Source organism: Cygnus atratus, chromosome 19, assembly GCF_013377495.2.
Source record: "Cygnus atratus isolate AKBS03 ecotype Queensland, Australia chromosome 19, CAtr_DNAZoo_HiC_assembly, whole genome shotgun sequence".
In the NCBI taxonomy this organism is placed as follows: Eukaryota; Metazoa; Chordata; class Aves; order Anseriformes; family Anatidae; genus Cygnus; species Cygnus atratus.
In genome coordinates, this window is record NC_066380.1 from 7057027 (window position 1) to 7080646 (window position 23620).

At 52.9% G+C, this 23620-nt stretch overlaps 1 protein-coding gene across 1 annotated transcript in view; it reads left to right on the forward strand.

Moving 5' to 3' along the window:
- MEGF9 (multiple EGF like domains 9) overlaps positions 1-23616 on the forward strand; it is a 44457-nt gene extending 20841 nt beyond the window's left edge. Inside the window, exons 2-6 of the mRNA XM_035555378.2 lie at positions 48-249; positions 10264-10403; positions 13887-14021; positions 14946-15218; positions 18824-23616. Of these exons, the coding sequence (XP_035411271.1) occupies positions 48-249; positions 10264-10403; positions 13887-14021; positions 14946-15218; positions 18824-19278 (1205 nt within the window). The 3' untranslated portion in view covers positions 19279-23616. The remainder of the gene's footprint in view (positions 1-47; positions 250-10263; positions 10404-13886; positions 14022-14945; positions 15219-18823) is intronic.
- The last annotated feature ends 4 nt before the right edge of the window (positions 23617-23620 follow it).

A 23620-nucleotide genomic window follows, 5' to 3' on the forward strand; every position in this document is an offset into this window, starting at 1 on the left:
CGCATGCCCCCAGCACGCTGGCTTCAGCCTCTCTTTCCCTCTTGCAGGAGAGCCATGCAACTGCAGCGCCGTGGGGAGCGTCGACGCGGCCTCCTGCCATGGCACGCCAGGACACTGCGTCTGCCTGGAGGGCTACACGGGGCCGCGCTGCGAGAGCTGCGCCCAGGGCTTCCACCCCGACCCCAGCCGGCAGCGGTGCCTGCCCTGCGGCTGCAGCCCCGCCGGTGCCATCGGATCCAGCTGCGATGAGTAAGTAGCTGAGCATCCCTGCTCCAGGGTGCTGTGGGGATCTCGGGGTGTTTTTTGGGGGGATTTGGGGTGCCGAGCAGGCAAGAATAGATTGTATCATCTGGCTCTAGTATACGAAAAAATTAAAAAAAAATTAAAAAAACAGGAAGGAAATTAGTTTCACAAAAATTCACGAAGCGTGGTCTTCCTCTCTTTCAAGATCTGGATTATGAAAATATCTGTAGCTATGCCAAAAGCCCTGGCAGCCCACAGAGGAGCCAAGGCACCGTTCAGCCCTGAGTGTCAGCAGGACCTCTCCTCTGTTGCCTCGTGCGTCCTGCAGCCCCTGCTGAACCAGGCTGCCTTCACAGTGGCCGCCCGGAGGGATGCAGCGGTTGGGCTGGCACAGGAGGCTTTGGGGAGGTTTTTTTCCGAAGGGAGATCAGTTGCAGCAGGGGCAGGCGCTGCGCTGAGGTCTGCCTTTGTTCAGCATTGTGAAAGAAGCGTTGGCTCCTGCCCTGCCCGGCGTTTAACCCAGCCTTGTCTGTGCCTTCTCTGCATCAAGAAAGCTGCCGGAGATGCTCCTGAGCTGTCGTATAATGAACATGTTCCTCTGCCGTGAGCTTCTGCTGCGCTGGCATCGGTCCTGTTGTCTTTTGGGGTTTGGTCTGGGCTCCCTGCGTGCTCAACACCTGCACGTTGCTGCCAAGGCTGGTGCTGAGTCAGAACCGCAATGTTCTGCAGGGGCATGCTGTTTGTAATAACTTCATGCGTTGTTTTTTCCAAGCACCCAAGCCCGGTGTTGATGGCCCTCTTTTTTCTTTCAGTGCTATGTTTCCCTGGTGGCATGAGCTATGAAAAATCAGAACCTAGATCAGTGACCTTCTTACTAAAAAACTGACTCTTGGGGGTGGACGGAGTTTTCCACTTGCTTTTTTAGCAGTAGGAAAATATTCCTAGGGGTATCGGGGTTTGCCACAGAATAGGAAAGGCAAGTTTGGTGGGACCTGACGGAAAGGCAAACTGGGCAGCACGGCAGATTGGGGAAGTCTCATCCTGGAGAGGCAGGAGCCGAGGGGCAGGGAGCGTTCCTGTCCTGACCTGCGTCAGCGGGTGCCATCCGCCCACACCAGCGGGAAGCGCCCCGGGAGCTGTGGGTGGGCTGCTCCGAGGTGTGAAGGAGAAGGAGCTGGTACACGTGGTGAGCCCTCGTGCCCCATCCCGACGTGAGAAGACCCAGAAGTGGCAGAGAATGTCCCTAGCTCTTCCTATTGCTGTATTGTTTTGCAGCTTTGAGGAACGTGAGGGAGATGGATCCTCAGGCGTTTAGAAGAGGGAGCATGGGGCAAAACTGGGAGAAAGTCTTGGGCAGGAGGAGAGAGGAGGACTGATGGTGGCACAGATTGCTCTGTGTTTCTCCTGCGTGCTCCGTGAGGTTGGCCACAGGCTGAAATGACCTCTAGATATTTAAAGAGAGGAGAACTGGGTCAGCCGTCTGTGCTGCAGGGCTGGGGCGCTGCCCGCTGCACCCGCACTAAATCATCACTGCTCTCGTTCCCACAGCGGTAGGGACTGGTCACAACCAGAGCGAAAAAACAAGTTGAAAAATAATAAAACAAAGTCAAGAATTAAAGAAATAAGGAGACAGACGTCCAGGAGAGGGGCTTGGGAGCTGGGCAGAGCAGATGCTGGGGACCGGGTGCGGTGATCTGCAGCATGAGGAGCGCACGGGGCAGCCCCTGCTCGGGATGGGGCATGCCAGCATGGCCCAGCGCCAGCAGCCAGCTCCAGCTTTGTTGATGTTTAAAAAAAAATCCTGACAGCTGTTCGCTTTTTTTTTTTTTTTTTTTGTTATTATTATTATATTTTAAAGTGCCAGCCAAACATTCACTTGCACAAGTTAATTCCTGCACGCTGGCTTAAGAAAAAAGTGCCTGCTCTCCAGAAGAGTCTTGGGGTGAAGCAGCAGCAGCGTTTTGGGCTCTGAGCAGCTCCGCCAGTGGCTGATTTCAGGGACAACCTGCCTGAAGGCTGAGTGCTCGGGGCACACAAAACATGCCTGATATGTCTCAGTCAGCTCGCTCAGGCTTGTGCAAAAGTGCCTTTTAAAGCACCACCATATGATGGTTATTATTATTATTTCCAGGCATGCTCTATCCTTGTGCCATCTGGCCAGCCAAATACACTGTTTATTAACTAGACTGCAAATGCAGAGCATCGAATAAAAATAAATAAATAAAAAAAAATCCCTTTCCTGAGGCAGATCGTTGACTTTGGGAGTGAACATTGACCTGACACGCTGTCTCTGTGAATGGGCTCCAGAGCCGCTAATCGAAGGTTGCTTTTTTTAAAAAAAAAAAAGTTATTTATTTATAATTTTTATTTGCTTATCTGGGAGTCCCCCCTGGGAGGCGGAGGCTTTCCGTGCCGGTGAGTCAGCCGCGTTGGGTGGCTGCTCTCGCCCTGCGGCGCGGAGCCTGGCCCGGTGCCGCGCGGGGCTGACGGCATCCTGCAGAGCAGGAGCGAGCTGTCCCCGCTGCGGTGACGCCTGGGCTCCTCGCACAAACCCTGTTTTGCTGGCTTGGGTGCTGTGCGGGTGCTCGCTGGAGGTACCCGTGGCCTGGGAGCGTTCAGAGCCCACACGAAGGGAGAAGAAAAGCTGAGGTTTCAGGGTGGTGGAGCAGGGGAAGCTGAGGACGAGGGCTCCTGTGGGAGCACGGGCTGAGCACAAGGGGTTGTCCGAGCCTCAGGACCGAAGCCCTGGCTGGGGGCAGGTGGTGATATCAGATGTCTTGTGGTGGCCCCAGCCCCGTGGTGATGTGGTCCTGGCCAGGAGCTGCCCCCACCACCTGTGTCCCTGGCACCATCGGTTGGGCACCTCCAGCAGAGAGCACTTGGTGCTTTGTCCACCCGTCCTCCTGCTCCCAGGGCTGTCCCTGCCTGGTGGAGGTGATGCTCCAGCAGCTTCTCCCCACGGGGGGCCGAGTAACGGGGCTGGGCTCAGTGGGAAGCCTCCTCCTGCCGCCGAGCAGTGATCCTGCACCACACGAGGAGCTGCACGGGCACAGCTATTTCAATCTATGGTGAAATAGTTTTCCTGTGCAGACCTGTCCTCTGCCTGGCTCAATTAACGAAGCGGGATTATGTGTAACACCAAGCCTGCGAGAGGAGGAGACGTCAAATGACTTTGCATTTTCTCCCTTGCTAGCAGCACCAGCCAGCCCCATGCCGGGCTGCAGACAGGGCAGGGCCACCCCGAAAGCATCCCAGTGCCTCCCTGCGCCCCATGACTGGGAGGACTGGTGGCGTTGCCCTCGTTTACCTCCTACCAGGCATTTCTTCAAGGCTTTCCTAGTGCAGGACGTAGGACTCGGCTTTTCTTCCTGGGGGCACGTGGGCAAGCATCCCTATGCGGCTGCTCTCGCGCCCCGTGTTTTGGGATGTGATAATGGAGAAGGTGCTGTGAGATGGTGCTGGCCTGCAGAAGGGTTCAGGGCTCAGTTTCCCATTGCTGTTTCCCCTTTCTATGAAGTTGCCTCTTATTTCTGTCTTCAGAGACATTGCTGGCTGATGCGAGAGGGGAGAAAATCCCGTGGTGAGGCTTTCGGGTATTGAGAAGTTGCTTGTGTGGTTACGGTTAGTTTCTCTCCAGCGCAGGGAAAGTGGTGTGATGCACCTCATCTTCTACTGCAGCACTGCCCGCGCTGGTGAACACCGGGAGCGGTGGCTGCCGTGGGGCGCGTAAGGATCGTCGGGTGGTTTGGCTGGTGTGGGCTAACCGTCCAACTCACGCTAGCACTGCCAGTTCCCCTTAAAAAATAAAAAAAAGCCTCTAAATTAGGCATGTATAACGTACTGTTGTTGTCCGTAATGAAAAGAGGTGTATGTCAAGATGGGCTTTTGCAAATTTAATAAGTCGCTCCATCAGCCCGTGCCTCAGTTTCCCCACGAGCAGAGGGGTGATGGGAAGCAGAAGCTGCGACGTGCTGCCTGGAGCTGCCAGCAGCTTTGCTTTGTGCCCTGAGCTGAAACACGCTGCTCCTCTGCTAGCTGAGCAGCCGCTCCTTGCTCCTCGCAGCTCTGCGGCGTGGGGTCCGGCTTCAGCCGCGCTCCGTGCCGCAGGCTCGGCGTAAGGCGTGTTGGAGGAGCTGCTGTCACTCGCTTCCGTTCTAAAAAAAAAAAAAAAAAGATCATGCATATAAATGCCAAAGCGTTAATTCAGAGATGTTTTGCCCCCTCGAGGGGATCTGATGCTTTGTGTCCCTGTTAAAAAGAATTAAAGCGGAGCGTCCCTGAGAGCATTTGTACAGGGCTGTGCCCTGGAGCTGCGAGGCTGAAAGGGGGGCGCCGATGGCGGGGCAGCATCCGTCCCTCTGTGCCTTCTTTGTGGTGGGCTGCTCCTCTGAGAGGCTGCGCTGCTGACCCTTGCTCACACGGATCTGTGAGGGCGTTGCTGGTGGGAGCAAGGTCAGCAGCACCGGACAATGTCCTCTGTGAGGGTCTTTGAATGAGGGCTGGGGGCTCCGGGGGAGCTGGGCAGGGAGAGCGGCTCGCTGGGCTTGCGGAGGTGTTTGGATGTGGGAAGATGCAAAGAAATCACGGGGGGAAATCACGGCATGACTAAAATGCAGAGCCACTGACGTTCAAGGGTTTTGTGGAGCTTCCCTAGCCTGGGCAGGAAGGGGCCAGGCACGCAGGGTTGCCTGAGGGAAGGCAGTGGAGTTTTCATTTTGCATGCGGAAAATTCTCATGTTATGCCATTAGTGTCATCACACTCTTGGAAATATCTTTTTTTTTTTTTTTTTTTTCTTGGGGGGTGGGAGATGTGGTTCCATCCTGCGGTGCCTTAGCAGCCCCGTAAACCACACCAGGCACTGCTCCCTTCAGAGACTGGGCCCCGGAAACCCAACTTCCCAAGGACTTCTGAAAAACCATCCCCGTAAAAGCACATTTTCCCCTATTCCAGAAAGACTGTGCTCTCTTTTATAGATCGCCTGAGCACAAGTGGTGGCTCATTATCTCCGAGCAGTGCCTCGTCAGCAGCCCTCTGCCAAGAACAGATTTTTTTCGTAGCGGAAATTGTTACATGTGGACGTCATAAATGCAGAATACCCGGGTAGAGCATATTTTTCTGCATGCTTTAATTATCGAAATATCTCTTCTGTTACAGACTCTTGCATCCTTTGCATCTGGTTTAGCTCTCCCTCTCTCTTCCCCCCCAGGCAGGTAAATATTGTACCTGCACCCATTTTTATCAGGTTGCAGACGGGAGAGGGAAACGGATGAGCGATCAGGCACAGCGGCAGTGAGCGGCAGGCTGTTATCATCTCCCCTACAGTAACTGGGGCTTCTCAGAAATCCTGGTATTTTGCTGGTTTTCCAACAGGCTTCGCCGTTTCTCTCGCCTCTCGCAGACTTGCTGCTCTGGTGAACGCTGACTGCCCTCTAAAAAAATACCGGCATGGCTTTACAAGCTCTGATGGCTGAATTCTGGATTTGGGGAGGTGGTGCCCAGCCAGATTTCGGGCCACGCTTGTTGCCCGTGCCTTTTCCTATCCCATGCAAGGAGGTGTCAGTAGAGGTCTAGGGGATGGAAGGGCTACGCTGTGCAAACCCAGTGGGACCAGTGGAGACCAGCCCCTTCTCCCTGCCTTCCCCACTGATGTGTTGTCTTCTGCACCAGGTTGGCCGTGCCATGGCCATATTGCCCTGATCTCCAGGGGATGCTCTGGGCTGTCGGGACCCACCCTATGGGGCTGGGATTTTGCACTTAGCCAGGCTTTCACTGCTCCTCCACAGGGGACCCCATCCAACTTTGCTCTCCGGAGCCATTGCGGTCTCCCCATTGCCACCAAGTCCCCGCGGGGGGTGCCGGGGGCACTGGGGCAGGAGATGCCCGGCTTTCCCGTGACGCAGGGCGTCCCCGGCAGGGTGGGGGGAGGCGGTGGCGGCTGGACAAGGTGTCCCTTTGACATTTACAGAGCGGCCTTTCAGAGCTGTGAAGGGTCCCCGCTCTGTCGAGGGCTGCCATCTAAACAGATGCCGTCCCCCGGCACAAAGCGAGGAATGCGGCGCACAATGGCCCAATGTTCGCCGCGATAAAGCCCCGCTTCTTCTGCCCGCCACAAAGGCGGCTCAGAGCCGGGCGCGGGGCTCGCTGCCTGCGGTAACGCTTCCACGAAAGCGGTTTGGCTTCCAGCGGCGTCGCGGGGAGCCGAGGGAGCGGGGAGGCGAAACCCGGCCGTGTGCGATTACGGGGCTTTTCCTGCTCGCCGTTTCCCCACGTGTTACTATTCAAATGAATTGGCCGAAAGGAAAACCAGCGCGTGCGTTGTGATGGTTCTCGGTTTGCGTAGGGCAGGTGTTAACAGGCTGGGCTTTCCGTGGACGTGTCTTGTAGGGCTCGGTTTGCAGGTGCTGAGGGGGATGCAGGAGGACTCGTCCCCCGGTGCTGCCAGGCACCGCAGAGAACCAGCACAAAAGGAGCCGCGCTCGCTGGACGAACGCACCGCTTTTAGCAACGTCTCTTCTCAATCCTCCTCATCTCTTGCAGCACCCTTTTGTCTCATCCCATCAAAGCGTGACAAAGCCTTCGCACGAGGGTTGTCGTGCAGATGCTCGTGGCTCGGCGGCGCGTTGTTCCTCATTCATACGGAGCGCTGTCGCTGGTAATTGTGTGCGTTACGGGCACACCTCGGCCCTGCTGGGATGAACGATGTGCCTCACTTACAGGAGGTTTGCGCCCACCGTGGACGCTGCAGCGGCTGGCAGGGGACAGGCAGGTGAAGCTGGGGACGCTGCGGGGCTCAGGACGTGCCGTCACCCTGCCCTGCAGTTCTGGGGCTCGCCAGCTCAGGGAGGTGCTCCTGACAAGCAGCGTGGTGCTGGGCGATGCTGTGGTGCTGGGCGATGCTGTGCCATGGTGCTGGGCGTGCTTTGTGCTCCAGAAAGCAGAAAGATGGGAAATGTCTTTGGCAGAGCTTTCCTTCAGAGCCGTGGGAGTTTTCGCGTGGCCCATCCACACGGTGTGTCCCGATGGAGACCCGTGGGAGCTCCCTCCTTCTCGTAATCTGCTCCAAAATCATGCCAGTCTTGAAGAATAAAATAAAAAACACTAAAAAAGGCACAAAACCTTGGTGCTGGGACACCTTGGTCAGCTTGGGCTTGGTCCGGCAGCTCCTGGGCTCTCAATGGCAGCGGGGCATCCAGGTTTGTCTGGCAGCTGGGAAAACATTCAAAATGAATTTCTCCTCCTTGGGAGAGGAAAAAAAAAAAAAAAAACAGGAGAAGAAAATAAACCATTAGAGCTCGTGAAGGGTTTTCTGTTACACCGTGAAGCCGTGCACAGCATGCCTCCGGACAGCCCTGAGGCTGTGCTCCTCCGTCTCGTGCCTGCCCTGTCCCCTCGCTTAGGGCCGTGTCTGCGGAGGTCTGGGAACCCAGCGCAGCTGCAGCTGCACACGGCGATCTGTCGCGGGCCACGGATGTCGTAAGGCTTTTATTTTCTTTCTTGCTGCAAGGCCGTGGGTTCCCCTGCTGCCCGGTGCTTCCAGGCGCAGCCCGTCCCGGCCGTGTGTCCGTCCCTGGCCGTCGGTCCTGGCTGGAAGTGAGCTGGGCGATGCTCTGCGCCGTCGGGCCAGGCGGGATTTCGGAGGTGTCACCTTGCGGTCTTCCTGGCTGGCTTCGGTGGAGTTAATCATCATCTGAAATCGAGTTGAGCAATTGATATTGCTGCATCAAAATGCTTCGTTCCCTTCCCCCTCCTTCCCCCCCACCTCCCCCAAAAAAGAAATTCCTGGCTTAGGCTCAAACTCCAGCTCAGTTCTCACTGTGCGAGTGTTACACTGTGGGTCTTTTCTTTCAAGTTTCTGGATTTTTTATGGGCACAATCGGTCTGTTAACAGGACTTTTTTGTGGTCGCAATGCATTTATATCATTGACCTTTGCTTTAAAAAGTGTCTGACAGCCTTTACTGGGCTGGAGCTATGAAAAGGGGTGTTGTAAGCGGGCTTTATTCTATAGGAGCAATGACCACAGGCAAAGCTTTATATTTGCTGAGTGATTTAATTCTTGCACATGCAGAACCTGGCTCTGGGCCATATGTAACATGTTGAGAAAGGGTCTGCTTGAGAGGTATTAAACCCAAACTTTCCAAAACCATTTTTTTTTAAAAAATAGCTTTTTTTCCTGTTATTTTTAAGCTAACGAGTAAAACCAAGGGACGCTGCCCCCAAAATGCTGCATGGAGCTCCAGCAGAGCCATCGGGGAAGCAAACCTTTCAAAAATGACGTGGGAGCCTGCCAGCCAGAGGAACAGGAGAGTGCCACTGAAATAAAGGCCTGAGCGAGGGACAGGAGGGAATAAAACGGGGCACCCAGGCCTCCAGGGAAATCCCCCATTGGTTGTTTTTCCCTTCGTGGCTCTGCCCATCCCCTGCCTGCTTACAGGAATATCTGCCCAGTAGTGGTCAGAAGCAAATAAAAACAGACTGCTTTTTGTTTGCTCTTGTTTTAAACACTGTGGCAGCGTTTGGATTAATGTTGGGTCTTGTGAAAAGCTTTATAAAAGTCAGACAGCCTGAGCTGCTCAACAGCATCCCTTTGAGTTCTGCATCTGCCTGCTGCAGTTCCAGATAATGGGCTGGAGAGCAAGGAAACACCGCGTTTCTTTTTCTTGTAATCAGCCCATTAAATGTGCCTGAAATTTCGTGTTCTGAAAGTATTTAATTGTGCGGCCTCTTGGGCTGCCGGCTGTATTTTGGTGTGCCTTTGAGCATCTCCTCTTCCTTTGGCAAGTAAACGAGCGACAGAAATACTAAATTATGGTAATTCCTCACAGAAGCAGTGTCTTCCCCAAACATCGCAATCTCCTGCCTTTTAATTAAAAACACCGCATCCACAGTGCATCAGGCCTTTTAAAGCCTCAGCCTCGATTCGTTTTAATCAACGCATTTTTCCAGGGGCTTTCAGAAACAAATGGTGCGTTGCTCGCCCTTCCCCAGGAGGAGCGAGGGAGAACAATGGCTTATCGACGTGCAGGCACGGCGAGCCCTGAAATGTGGAGTTAAAGAATGGGGTGAGGAGGGTGGACAGGACAGGACAGGACAGGACAGGAGGGTGCATCCTGTGGTGCCCAGGGGTGCTCCGTGGTGGTACCCATGCTGAGCCGCCGCTGTGGATAACCCCATCTCCTGGAGCGGACCAAATCGCGTGTATTTAGGTTTTTTTATTGTGGTTTCCCTGTGCACGCAGGGCTGGTTTTACCCCAGGGCTGTTGGAGATGTGGAGAGGGATTTCTGTGCCCCACTCGGGTGGTGGCAGCTCCTGGGAGTGCAGGAGGGAAGGGCTGCAGCTGGCAGTCCCTGTGCCACGGGGCTGACGGGGCCTTTTATGTTATTTCTTGGTGATTTAGGCGTAAATGCTGCCGGTGTGTAAAGTTGCTCACGAAAGTAATAGGTCAGAAGCCTCTACATGCAGAGACCGTCAAGGAAAGCCAAAGGAATCAGGGCAGCTCCTGCCTTGTATACCCTCCTGGCGCTCCATCACAGCAACCAACGTTAATGCGCTCGATTTTAACGGTGCTGCGCTCTGTGTGGACTCGTGCCCGAGGAAGCAGGTTGCGGTGAGCTGTGGGGGACACCTCGGGGTGACCCCTCTTGTGGTCCTCCCCTGGCTCCTGCTGGGCAGAGGCCTCCTGGGCAGAGGGGTTTACTGTGGCTGTGACGGGATCCCTGAGTGCAGGTGGATGACATCCGCCTGGGACGAAACACGAGTGGGGAGACCTGAGGACACCGTGTGAGTGCGTGGGCGTCAGGGCATCCGAGCATCTGCAGGAGCCGGGATCGGAGGCTCTCGGAGCATCTTGGTGGATGGTTTTGGTCCGAGGCTTCCCAGAGGGCCCACTGGTTCCCGGTGCCCTGCTGGAAGCGTTGTAAGGACGACTGCTTTTGCACGAGCTTTCCAGACACCGGCCGTGGGTTTGCACGCGGGATGCCTCGCAGCACGCCCCGTTTCACAGCTTGTTTCTCTCTGCAGCGATGGGAAATGCCAGTGTAAAGTTGGCGTAACGGACCTCAAGTGCGACCGGTGCAGTGACGGGTACTACAGGCTCAACGAAACCGCCTGCGAGCCCTGCCAGTGCAACAACCGCTCCACAGCCTGCGACCGCTTAACAGGTAACAGCCAAACAGCCTTCCCCCTCCTGACCACGGGGGTGCGAACTGTGCCTCTCTGTCCCTGGTTTTTCACACTTCCATTCAGCAGACCTGCGCTCCCGCCCTATTAACCTGCGTCTTTGTGCCCTGAGTGCCCCGGATCTTCACCTGAAACCTGGAATTAAGATGCAGGGCAGGGCTGGAGCGAGTCCTCTTCTCGATAAAGGCTGCGTTATTTACTCCAGGCTGCAGCGCGGAGCCTTTATCCTGCAGCCTCTATCGGAAATCAGTGTTCCATTGTTCTCTTACACAAACACACAACACAGGCTTTTAAGGAGCTTTTGTTTAACTGCTGTTTACCTGGAAACATATACTGTACTGGCAGTGACGTAAGGTGACTATTATGGCCTCAGACAACATAATTAGTGCTGGAAAATACTGGCAGCACCTAATTAACATTGCTCACTTCTTATGAGTTTGTCCTGTTCATTTTCCGTGATCATTTCTTTGACTGTCTGTCACTCGTACGGATGTTGGAGTGCAAATATCGAGGCACCTGTGCTTGAAGAGCTTACGGGAGGCCATGGAAAAAAACGAATTGCTTTCCCATCCCCGCTGGAAGGAGAAGTCCCAGAGGAGCAGCGCTGTGCGACTGCTTGCGCAGCCCCTGCTTAGCAACAAAACTCACCCTGCAGAACTCAAATTCTCATCAGAACTTCCAGGAGGGAAAGCAATTCTGTAATATTTACCCAGGAGCTCAGAAAGGGGCAGTCATTTCAGAAATGCTGCAGAGGTTTTTTTTTTTTTGATAGCTGGCAGAGAGACAGAGCTCGTCAAATATGGTATTTTGGGCAATTTTGGCACCAGTGTTTGTTCCCTTGTGGCCTGTGTGTCTGCAGCTGAGGAACAGGCAGCCACAGTGCCGGCTGTGCCCAGGAAGCGCCCTGGTCGTGCTCAGCAGAGATGTTTTTGTGGGCTTGGGGGCTGCACTCCTCGAGGATGAATTGGTGCATTCATTCCTTACTGAATTTTAAGTACATGCTTATGTCCTGCTAATACTGCAGGATACAGATTGGACCTAAAGCTGCGTACACATCAGCTGTGTTGCTGATTTGGAGCTGGGCGTGTGGGTTTTGTGAAGGAGTAAGATAATCTGCTCTTCCTTCTCCTTCCCCAGCGTTCCCCCCTCTCTTGATTCAAACCCCAGTGCAGCCGTGGCCTCGGGGCTGGGGCTGCTCCGGCTGACCTGCGACTGGGGTGCTCCAGCCCCGACTGCTGCACGGCAGAGAAAAGCCCTCATTTAGGTTAATGACCTTTTTTTCTCCCCCCTTTTCCTCCATCTGCTTTATTTGCTGCCGGGGATGGGGGAACCCAACAAAACCAGAACAGAGAACAGGCCATAAAAATGCGATCTGCCACCTTGCAAGGAACCCAGCGTGCTCAGCCTGCTCTAGAGCCTGCACTTTGTGTGACCTCCCAGCTTTACATCAACTCTGTGCAGTCTTTGTCAAATTTTCAAGGTTTTTTTTTTCTTTTTTTTTTTTTTTTTTTCCCCTGCATTAATGCCATACTTTGGGCTCCCTCTGGCGGCTCAGAAGCCATCCCTGCCCAGCCTCGCTCCGCGTAGCTGTGCCCAGGAGGAACATTTTAAATTATTGGGCTGGAAATTGGGCAGCCAGAGCTCTCCAGGCACTTCCTTCAGCGTGACCCTTGTGCCGGGAGTCGTGGCTGTGCAGCGAGTGGGGTCGCATCCACCCAGCTGGGGTACGGCCGGCTCTGATCCCTCCCCAGGGCCTTATCAGGGTGGGGAGCGCTATTAATTATTAAGGCTTTCCACATTGATACCCGATTGCTTTGCATGGCTGAGCGAGCTGCTGACTCGCTGGAAACACAGCCATTTTGCCGGGCTGCTGTAGATAGACGCGGGTAATTTCCCCCGACGGGAAAGGTGGTCCTGAACTGACCGCGACTGGACAGCAACCACAGAGGTGGTCCTGGATTTACGCCACCACGGCCGCCTGCCGAGCACGGGTCAAGGCACCTCGGTGCTGCCCGGGCACGGTGACTTTCGCGAAGCAGCTGACGGAGGGCTGCAGCTGCAGAAGCAGAGAGCAGAAGACGGTTTTCCCTTCTGACCCTGACGCCTCTCCCACAAAACCCACCGGCTCGTGTCTGACAGGCGGCCGGGTGCAGAGCAAACATTGCGGGGGAGCTGACGCCGTGCGGGCGTCCTGAGTCACCGGGGTGCTGCCGGCTCTGCCGCGGTGAATCAGCCTCCTCCCAAAATCGGCAGCCGCCAGGGTTTGCAGGGTTTGCTTCCCGTCCCTGGCACGAGGCTGGGCTGCGAGGACGCGCTGGGGATGCTTGGCTGCGGAGCCTTCGCTGTGCGGGGAGAGGAGGAGAAGGCGTGCGGCGTGTTGGGCTTGCACGGGAGCCAAACCGCTCCGAAATCAATGAGGAAATCTGCTGCGGGTTTTTTAACAGTTGATGTTAGCCCAATTCAGAATTGTAGGCGTGGTTCGTGTTGGTAGGAGACTTTTCCATACCCCCGCAGCACTGCAGCTCAGCAAACCTCCTGTCGGTGCTCAGATATGCAGGGAATAAACCGCGCTGTGCCCCCCTGCTTCGTTGTAAGGTGGCTGTTGCCCTTTTAGAGCCTTGTACAGGGGATTTAATCAAAAAAGCATCCCTCAGGTCACTGCCACCTCGACGAGCAGCCTGCTGAATTACAGGATGTTCCTGGTGATGGATGGGCTTCTGGTTGCGGCTGCCTTTTTATAACTAGGGAGATTTTTCTTTCTCTGCTCACAGTAATGTCGAAACGCAATTTAGAGGGCCATTAGGACACAGCCTCTTCTGAGACACAGCCTGTCGGTTTTCTGATTCAGGGGCTTCTCCAGGTAGGGGCGGGGGCTCACGGGTGCCCCCAGGTCTCCTCTATTTCTGCAGGAAGGTCAGTGCTGCTGTGGGCTGGTGCCCGTAACAAACAGTCCTGTGATGGGGATGGAGGAGCTGCAGCCACCCTGCTGGGATGGAGCCATCAGCCCCCAGAGCAGGACGGTGGCATTTATTTACCCCTGGCCACCAGATTTGTGGTGTAGGAACACAAAAAGAGGTAAAGGGTGAGCTGGAGGGATCCCTCTTGAGCCTAGGGGAGTTTAAGCATCAAGATCCTGGCTTGCTGTCACAGATGCCAACCCAAACCCTTTGTGTTGAGGAACATTTAATATTGATAGCGTGTATTTACCCGCACTGACCTTTAAAAGTGATGAGCTGTGGGCATCTCTGCTGGGGCTACCTACTTTTCCCTGTGTGTGTGGAGCAGGGGATGACCCTCAGAAGGTCATAAGAGGCCAGGGCTGGTCCCACGGTTGTGTTTTGGCCGGAGGGCATCCCAAACCACCTGTGAGCTCTGATAATTGCCAGCACTCCAGGCACGTTCTTGCTCCAAATGTTCTGCTCCAGTTCCCGCTGCTGACCGGCTGCTTGTGCTCCTGTCCCCAGGCACCTGCCTGCACTGCCAGGGCAACACGGAGGGGAAGCACTGCGAGCTCTGCAAGGAGGGCTTCTACCGAAGTGCCAGCGCCTGCCACCGCTGCCCGTGCTCCACCGTGGCATCGACCGGCACCTGCCGAATACGTAAGGCTTTGGGGTTGGGTCTCATTCCTCCGCTAAGGAGCACGGCTCTTCTCAAGGTGTTCGATTGAATCGCTGCTCAGAGTGCATCAGCCTGGGGGGTGGTTTATAGCCCGTGAGGGTGGGACCGGGGCGTCTTGGTGGGAGCAGCCCCAGGAGCCCGGTGAGGCTCGAGGCGTTTTGCTGGTGCTTGCCTCGCTCTTGCGAGAGCAGGTGTGCAGCAGAGGTGTCAGAAGCCCTTTGCTGCTGGCTGCAGCTGTGGCGGAGGCAGATCAGTCAGCACACAGCTTGTTCTGAAAAGCCTGCAGAGTTTTGCAGAGAGAAACCACCACGCTTGTGGCAGCAGGGAGAGGTGCAGGAGATGCCCAGCAGCGCCACGCAGCCGTCCGTGCCTCCGTGAGCTTGCTTTTGGACATCTGCATGCGACTCAAACCTGATTTCCCCATCTTCCCGCTCTGTTTTGATATAACTGAGAAAAGTCATAGCTGTAATGAACATATGTAAGACTTTTTTTTTTGATATTTCCTTAATCAGTTTTGCAATCAAGCCTCCTCTGGCTTCATATAGGCCCCAAAGTTCCTGCAGATTGCTGACATCCCCGATACAGTTCCAGCTGCTTCCTGAAATTGGCTGCTCGAGATGGCAGCATTCAGGAGCAATCATCCGTTCGCTTAGCAACGTGCTGAGCATGCTCTGTGATGCTGGTACCAGGCGTCAGAAACCCACAAAGCTTTTTTTTCCCCCTAGAAACAGAGGATGCAGCAGTTAGATTTTAAGCCAAAAATACAGTTCTTAGAGATTAACACTCAGTGGCCGCTGATTTTGTCGAAGTGGTTTACGGTCGGGTCCCACAGAACAAATCCCCCAGCGGGTGTTTCTCCGTAAGGGGCTATGGCACATCCCTCTTTTGCTTTCTCCGTTCCTTAGAGCCTGGTGAAGCTGCCCCAACGTGCGACAAATGCAAAGCTGGCTACACCGGCCCGAACTGCAACCAGTGCGACAGCGGCTACTACAACTCGGACAGCATCTGCGTCAGGTGTCAGTGCAACGGGAACGTGGACCTGGCGCTGTCACCCAGCGTCTGCAAGCCGGAGAGCGGGGAGTGCATCGGCTGCCTGTACCACACCGCTGGCTTCCACTGCCAGGAGTGCGAGGATGGCTACGTCCGAGACCCCGAGGGCACCAACTGCACCAGGACAGGTAACAGGCGCTCCTCAAAGCACAGCCGAGGCTTGCCGTGCGCATCAGCTGGGCACGAGCTGCCCGAAGACTGGGGAGGGAAGGCTGTTAATTGTTCCCCTGGTGTTTTTGGAGCTGAGGAGGAAGCAGCTTTAAGGTCTTCCAAAGTAAACAGAGAACCCTATGCCTCCGAAAGGGCTGGCTCAAGATGGTGCTCAGGGAAGACTTCCCCTAGGCAGTTTCCTACGCTTCTGAAGCTTTGTCCTCCGTTACCAGAAGCTGGGCATGGCCTACATTGAAACGAGCAGCAGCGATGCTCCTGACATGCTGCTTGCCCCTGGCATTCTGCAAATACCTCGACAGACAGTTCCTTTCACAGGTCAAGACAGTTTGCTGGGGAGAAATCTGTTTGTAGTGCCTTTAAATGTAGGTTTTCAGATTTCCGTTGCGTGATGTGTTTGATCTCTGAGTGCCCGCTGAATTGTCCAGGTTGACCGGTCCATTTACAGCACTGCCTAGTTCCCTGCAAAGGGACCTCTTCATAATAACTTTTGCCAACCCTGACGCTGTGCCACTCAGAACAAGTTTAGATATTCTTCTTGTTGCTTTCTATGTGGGGAAGCCAAAGCTGAGAGGTGAGACCCAGACTGACACAGCAAGTCAGTGCCAGCACTTACAGGGAGCTGCTCTGGGGTCTTTCATCAGTTTTCAGTCCACATCCAAGACGCTGCGTGTAGCATCCTCAGGTGCAAGCTAGCTCTGGTACTTAGAGAGGCTACTGCATAGTAAAACTCAGAGTAAAATGAGAGAAAATAATTCTTACGTTGCCACTTCAGTGGTTATTTGGAAGTTTTTCCACAGGGTGGATCTCCAGCTCCATGCATAGAGACGTTACCGGGGCTCTTAAGCATTAGATAAGAGAGCCCAGCGTTCAGGAAAGTAGCTGGGCCCAAATTCATCCTTGTCACCAGCAGAGATTTAATTCAGATCTTCCATTAGGAGCTAATGTGGTTTTCACTCCCATGCTGCTCTCAGGAGGTGCAATCGCAGAGCCCTCTCTGCGGGGAGATGATCAATACAAAAAAGTTGAATGCTCATTAGCTGTAACTTCACAGTTACAGGCTGGAAATGGCAGCTTTGCGTCGGGTCATCCATTATCTCCCTCTGCACAGCTCTGACTCTGTGCAAAGAACTACATGACCTTGCTCCATTAAAATCCATGTGGATGATTTTGCTTGTATACTTGCGGTTTGCACTCTTTGCTTTATTTTAGTGGCATCGTTACGGCCGGTTCCTGATGTGGATAAAGACTGACCCCTTTCAAAGGGACTGGGACATGTGTTCATCCAGCCTTCCCATTTCCTTGACACCTGTTTTTTCTCTCTCTTAGTACGCAATTAAGAAGGCTGACAGTATCTTTCACTTGTCTCAAAAGAGGTACTTGTGCATTACCTAGTTTTAGGATGGGATTTTCATAAACCACCAGCGCATTTGAGTGGCCTAGCTTCGAGTGGCTTCTCGAGTGAAATCCCCACCAGATCTGCAGAGGAAATTGTCGGGCTCAGTGAAGCGGCTGCGGTTGGTACGACAGGATGCTTTGGCCAGCCTGGGCAAACCTAAAACCAACCTCCCGTTTCCACAGGGACCCTTCTCAAACCTCACCAAGGTTTTGATGCTTTCGAGGCTGATCGGGACAACATCCAGCAGATGTGTGGCATGACCCAAGTGAGGAGTTTTGACCCCGAGGTGTGTGGCATCCCTGCCACAAGGGTGAGGCTCAGCAGGCAGGATTGTGGCGCAGCACAGCACCGTGCTGCCCCGCACAGCACCGCTGCCTTCCCTAGGTGCTGGCACGCGGGCTGCCTGCTGCCCTGGGCTCCCCGCCGCTCGCTCGCGGCACGAGGCGGCAGCAGCTTTGCAGAGGCTGCGGTCGAACGGAGCAGCTGGATGCGGCGCTCCTGACGAAGCTGCCAAAGCAGCCCGTTGAGTGAACAGCTGCTGCTCTCAAGGAGCGGGCTCAGGACATCTGGAGGGCTGGCACGGCCCTGGGGAGCGGAAACAGGCGCCCTCGTATCGGCCCAGAGCCGCAGCCCGCCGTCAGAGCGCGGCACTGTTTCCCCGTAATGTTACCGTCAGTGCCAGGAAATGTTTTCACCCCTGTCCCCCTCGCCAGCCCTTAGCTGATGCTGACTCACAAATAAAGCCCAAAAAAGTCCCGTTTCCTTGCTGGTGAATCAGCCATTGTGTCGGTTCTGTTTTTTTCTAATTATAGCTGCTGGCCGGATTTGCCAAGAATTAAGTGTTGGTGAAGGAATTTGGAAAGGATGACTGAATTCCTCGTGCCCTTCTCCAGGGCAGAGCCATATCCAGGAGCCTCTTGCTCCTGTCACGTTGCTTCCTGCTGCTGCATTCTGCCCGTCATCCCGTAGAGAAATGCCTCCTGGCAGCCAGCATCCTGACCATCCTTATCAACCTCACACAGCACCTGCAGAGAAAGGAGAAGCTGCCGCAGGGAGGGACTCAGAGCAGGAGGGCGATGCCTCCTCCAGAGGAGTTTCTGAGAACCTGGCACCCCAAATTTAACCCATGGGAGTTCCCCCGAGGGCCCATGGCAGGAGACGTGCTCCATATTCCCAGCTCCTGTTGCCACTGGAGATGCAGCTTTGTGCACAGTCGATCCTTTGGAAGTGACTCCCCTCCTCAGGCATCGTTTGTAGGCGTGCTTTGCAGGAGGGCAGGCTCAATGCAGCACGGCACCATCAGCGGTAACTCCTGCAGCTGCAAGTGGGTTTGAAATGATGCTGCATTTCTGACAGCAGAAAGAGAAGTGAAGGAGATGGGAAAGAGAGTGCAGAGTCCTGTGGAACAGTAGGTGTAGAGCACATTTTGGTTGGTTGAAGTTTCAGCTCCCGGAAGGTTCTTTTTGCTGCCTTCTGGCCCTGGTTATGCCAGCTGGGGGTTTCCATGAAGTTTGTGTACGGCTTCACTCAAAAGCGGAACTGGGATTTTACATTCCACAGTGTAAATACTAAAACCTGGTGCTAAACACTGTGGCAGGAGAATACTGCTCATTGTTTTCACTTTTGATCCTGTACAGGTGAGGCAGGAACAATCTCATACTGCCACCACAAACCCTACACGTAGTGTGCTGTGAGAGGTGCACGCTCCTGGGCTCACGGCGCCCTGCCAGCCTGGTTGCCCAGCCCATGCAGACAGCGAGTGAAACTCTGCCGTCGTTAGACCCAAAGTTCAAACTCCTGCCGAGCTTGCTGGAGCCCCATTTTCATGTGCTGAGTATGAGCTGGACCAGGTGGCCTGCTATCATCCTGAGCTCATGTATCTGACACTTGGTCTTGGCTAGCGCACTTATTCACCCATCTTCAGATAGTAAACTTAGCCAGCCATCACCAGATTGCACGGGATCTCTGCAGTCAGTGAGCACTTAGCACACAGAATTGTTTTAAAAATCCCTGGCCAACCTTTTTTGTGAGCTATTTTGATAAAAAAATCCAGCTTTAACAGTGTAGACTTGATTGACATAAAAACTGTTACATAGAAGTGTTTGTTTGAATCCATCTTATCACGTTTTTATTGTTCACATCGTCATTTTTTTGTTTGTTTTGTAGAAGCCACTCTTGGCCCAGAAACAAGAGAGTTTACAACTTCTGCTCCAAACACTAGCAAGGCAACATCATTCCCAACTGCAGTGATAAACAGCACATTGGCACCAACAACTATCCAGACTTTATTGCCTATAAGTTCCTCTGACAATAGTACCTCTGCTTTTGCAGATGTTTCTTGGACTCAGTTTAACATAATTATTTTGACAGTTATCATCATTGTTGTGGTCCTACTAATGGGCTTTGTGGGTGCTGTCTACATGTACCGTGAGTATCAAAACAGAAAACTTAACGCTCCTTTTTGGACCATTGAACTCAAAGAGGACAACATCAGTTTTAGCAGCTACCACGACAGCATCCCCAATGCTGATGTTTCGGGGCTGCTGGAAGACGACGGGAATGAAGTGGCACCGAATGGACAGCTAACGCTGACAACTCCCATGCACAATTACAAAGCTTAGAAGAAGAAGCAATCCAGCTGTTCCAAAGTTGGCTTCAAGAAGATACAGGGCTTGTTGGAGGGCTGTCAGGATCCGTGCTGAGGCTCCATGCAGAGGAATTTGCTCTTCGGATACTCGTATGCTGGGCATGCTGTAGCTTGCAGGTGAACAGAAAAAAGGTGTAGTACATCTGAATTTTGGGTAATACGGTGAGATGCATTCGGTGTCTTGTTCTCCGTGAAGACCCGCCGAGTTCACTGTTGTTAAAGACTTGATTATGCTGATCTTAAAATATGTTATTTATGAAGAGGTGATGGGGTGGCGAAAGCGATACCCCGGGATTTAGCAGAAGCTGCTGTATTTCCAGCCAACCTAACACTTACGCCTGCATCCTTTAGCTTGAAAAGTAGCTTATGAATTAACAGTGGATTTTGAGGAAACAGACCTTTGTGAAGGCTTCATATTAGTTCCTGATATGAATTTGTTTGAAAAGGAGGACAAAAAAAAAAAAAGGGAAATGGTCGTTCACTGTACTACCAAGAGGCAAGTAGAGGAGTGAGTTGCACAATTGAACAGAAGTCACCATTGTCTGTTTCCACTAAGCTGGGAAACAGGAAAAAGTATCACAAAAAATATTGGAGTTAGGGAGGAGAGTAAGCTTTTCCCTTTCTGAGTATTTATACAGGGTGATGATGCTATTAAAACATAGCAGTCCGCTTTTTGTTCTAGAAGAAGTTAATGAACTTGTATAGTTTCCGTGCAAGGGAAGATGACAAGACATCTCAGGGTTGCCGTGTAAAAATAAAAGCTAGGCTTAATACCCTACCCTGATAGAAATGGTGTGTTCTGTATATAAAATGTAATATATCTTCTTGGAATTGTATTTGTAATTATTTGTAAAAAAGACAACCAACCAAAAAAACCCGACAACAAAACCATGGACCCCCTCCCCAACCTCCCCTACTCCTCAGTCATATTTTATCATCTAGATTTTAATTGTACAGCAGTTAGTGGCATTGTTTGAAAAGCAAAACAAACCCTGAGGATTGTTTAAAATACTGTAAATTAGATGGCAATATTGTTGGAGCTGGGACTCTGGCAAACACCCACTGCTTAAAGCTTTTCTTCTAGCGTGTCATCGAAGAACTTTCTTTTCTAGAGAAAATGTGAGTGCTCTCTACTTGCATCTGTCAAATTTCCCTGTTCCTTTCAATACAGAGTAGACAGCCAGCGACACCACGAGTAGGGCCTAACGGGTGTCCAGCAGTCTGATGTACCATTTTGTCATTTGCTTTTAAATCTTTATACGAGCTGCAAATACACTGTCACGGATGCATGGAGAGCCTGGTCTCGACGGCTGAGCTTTTCCTGTGTGGCTGCTCATCATGTCGGGATCTCGCTGCTGGCCCTCCCGTGCCCACAGGGTGCTGGGGAGGGCTGGGCGCAGCCTCGTGGCCTCTCTCGAAGGAAAAAATCTGCATTTGGGTGGAAACGCTTTTCAGCTGCAGAGCTTGCACGAGGTGATCTGCACGTCCAGCCCTAAAGCTGAAAGTGCACGGGTGCTTTCAGAAACGTCATGTAGCACAAGGCGGTGGGGAATCAGCTGCCAAAAAACCTACAGGGGACTATAGGTTTTAGAGATTCCCCTAATTTTTTGGGGGGCCAGCAGAGGAAGAACAGCAAACGGGCAGCACAGCACGGGGAGGTCACTCCCACCTGTAGCGTGTGAGCCTCAGGGCTGGCACCGTGCCCTGCCTGTGCCGGGGAGCCACCGGGTCAGCCGCCCGAAAACTGATCCCATTAATTACAATGAAGCAGGGCATGAAACTCGTATTTCACCAAACTAATGGCCAGCCTCAGAACGAAAGCTGCGTTGCTGTGCGTGTTGGTGCTTTGCAAGCGCTTGGTGCTGAGGAGGAATGAAGTACCTGCTAAAGGTCAGCAGGAGCTGACTGACGCATCCTCAGAGCCGGGCAAAAGTAAATATTTCTCAGTGTGAGAAATGGTAGGAAGAATGGTGGTGATTATTTATTTGCTTTCTGGTGCTGCATGGAGCCTTTTCTTATTGTTGGAGACTTTTTTGGGGTGTGTGGGGGGCAACAGGTGCTTTAAATACGGGCACAAAGATGTCATTTCTGCCGCAGAAACTTGCTGCCTGATTTAAAGATGAGGCAGAGCAAGAAAGGAAAGTAGCCGAGGATGGCCGAGGGAAATGGTGAGAGCACAACGGGGCATTGCCTACAGACAAACATGGAAAAGCTCCTGCTGCCTGCTAGGGGCCTGGGTGAGGTCCCGTAGTTTAGGTGATAAATTGGGCTGAAGTCACTCAGAGCAATCCTACTTTTAGGTATAAAACAGGGGAGGAATGGAGAAGAAAATCTGCATATTGCTAATCCTTGAGTTACTCACCCAGCTTTTAAAGAGCAGAGTGGTGACAAAATAGAGGATTTCCTAAAAATTGGAATTGTTTGGCAGTGCTCGTATTGTGATAGGCTTGCACTTGGTCACTTCATAGGGTGGGGAAAGGGAATTTGGGAACTGTTAGCTTCTGGGGCTAATGCGAGCAGGCAAAGTGAAGGACAGGCTGTTCACTCTAATGTTTCCAAACCATTTTAGCAGGTGCCACAAAGCACCCCTTCCCCAGATTTGGTAAAGCTGTAGGCTGCTTTGTAACAGGAATAGGCTTTGATTTCTCTTTTGCTGTAGAAATAATGACCATCTGCAAACCGGAGCACGAGTTCAGGTGCTGAGCCCTCCTGGTCCTTGCCTACCACAGCATGGAGGCGTTTGCTTCTGGCCTCCAAACTGCGAGCACTTCATGTTTTAGGCTTGGGTTTGAAAAAAGGTCAGGATGCCTTCTGGTATTCTGCAGGGGGGCGTGATGCCCCGTGGTCTGGGGGTCTCACGTCTGGATGAAGAGATCTAAACGGCCCCCGCAGACGTGGTGGCAAACGTGGCCGGGCCGGGGACGTGGCTGCCCAGGCTGGGCAGCAGAGGAAAGCACAGGGTGGTCCTTAGCAGGGGTTGGAGCACAGCGAGGATGTGGCACTGGAACACTGCTCGTCAGATGGCAAGATGAGCGAGCAGGAAGAAAGCTGCCACCTCCAGCCAGCCAGACCTCCGGCTTAGGGGAATGACATTTATAAGGGAGATCGATGCCTCAGCAAGGAAGAACAAACAGCTTCGTGTTGACTTTGATCTGAGATTAGATCCTTGCTGCCTCTCAGTCGTGCAGCCAGCCCCTGGGCACTGCAGGGGGTGAGGCAGAAGCCGAGCTAGTTACATCTCCCGTCAGCTTGGGTTGGTGTCACGCTTGGGTGGGGTGCAGAGCCGGGGTGCTAAAGGCCACCGGGACTGGGTGACTTCTGGGGCTGGCGTGGCGATAAAGACACGCAGAGCTTTCATCTTCTACCTGGCTGTGGTGCTGTCTGGCTGCAGTGGTGTGGTGGTGTGGAAAAAGGCCCTTGAAGGGATGGTACAGTAGCTGTAGAGCATAGAGAAAGTACGATGAGGTGGGTAAGGGTGGGAAGCCAGCTCTCCAGGCACGATCCTCGGGGCCGTGCGGTCCCTGTGGACCTGCTCTGGACGGGGTGAGTTCAGCTCCACAGTCAGTAGCTGAAGGCACGAGGATATAACGGAGCGGTTAAAGGGCAAAAAGCAATGATGTGTCAAAGGCAAGAGGCAGCCTGGCTGGCTCACAACTTAGGAGAGCATTTGGTAAGCACAGAGTGCAACAGACATGCAAAAGTGCGATTGGGTTAATGCGAGCAGATGATCTTAAATCTTACGAACCACTGTAGCTAGAAATAACTGCATGGAGCACTAGCCCTGGGGAGCTGTCAGGAGCTGTCATCCATTGGAATGACAATTCCCTTGGACCAGGCTGAGCAAACTTAGCGCGCTGGAAGCCATTTATGAAAGTGGAGGGGATGTATTCAGCATCCTTCAAATATCCGGGGCCAGTTAACCACTGCTGTACAGCGCCTCTTTCCTAAATGTTACGCGCTGTGTAAATGCGGCAGAAAGTTTGCACAGTCTCCTTTAAATAAAAGATATAAGATTGGATCCTAAAAATATGCTTCTCTTTAAAGTGAAGTTTTAAAATGAGCTCCCCCAGGATTCTGCTCTTTGTGTGTCAGAGGGATGGAATAAAATAAGAAAAATATGGGCCTTAAAGTTGTACTTGCTCCCAACTGAAACCCATCGGTCTTAGTATACATCCAAATAAGGCGTCTCCTAAGCATATGCTATGCTTACAAATGCATTTCTAAAATGAAAAAAGTGTATGATTTGAATATATGTCAGAATTTATACAGAAGAATGTTATTTAAAATGAATAAAAATAAATGTATATAATTTGTAT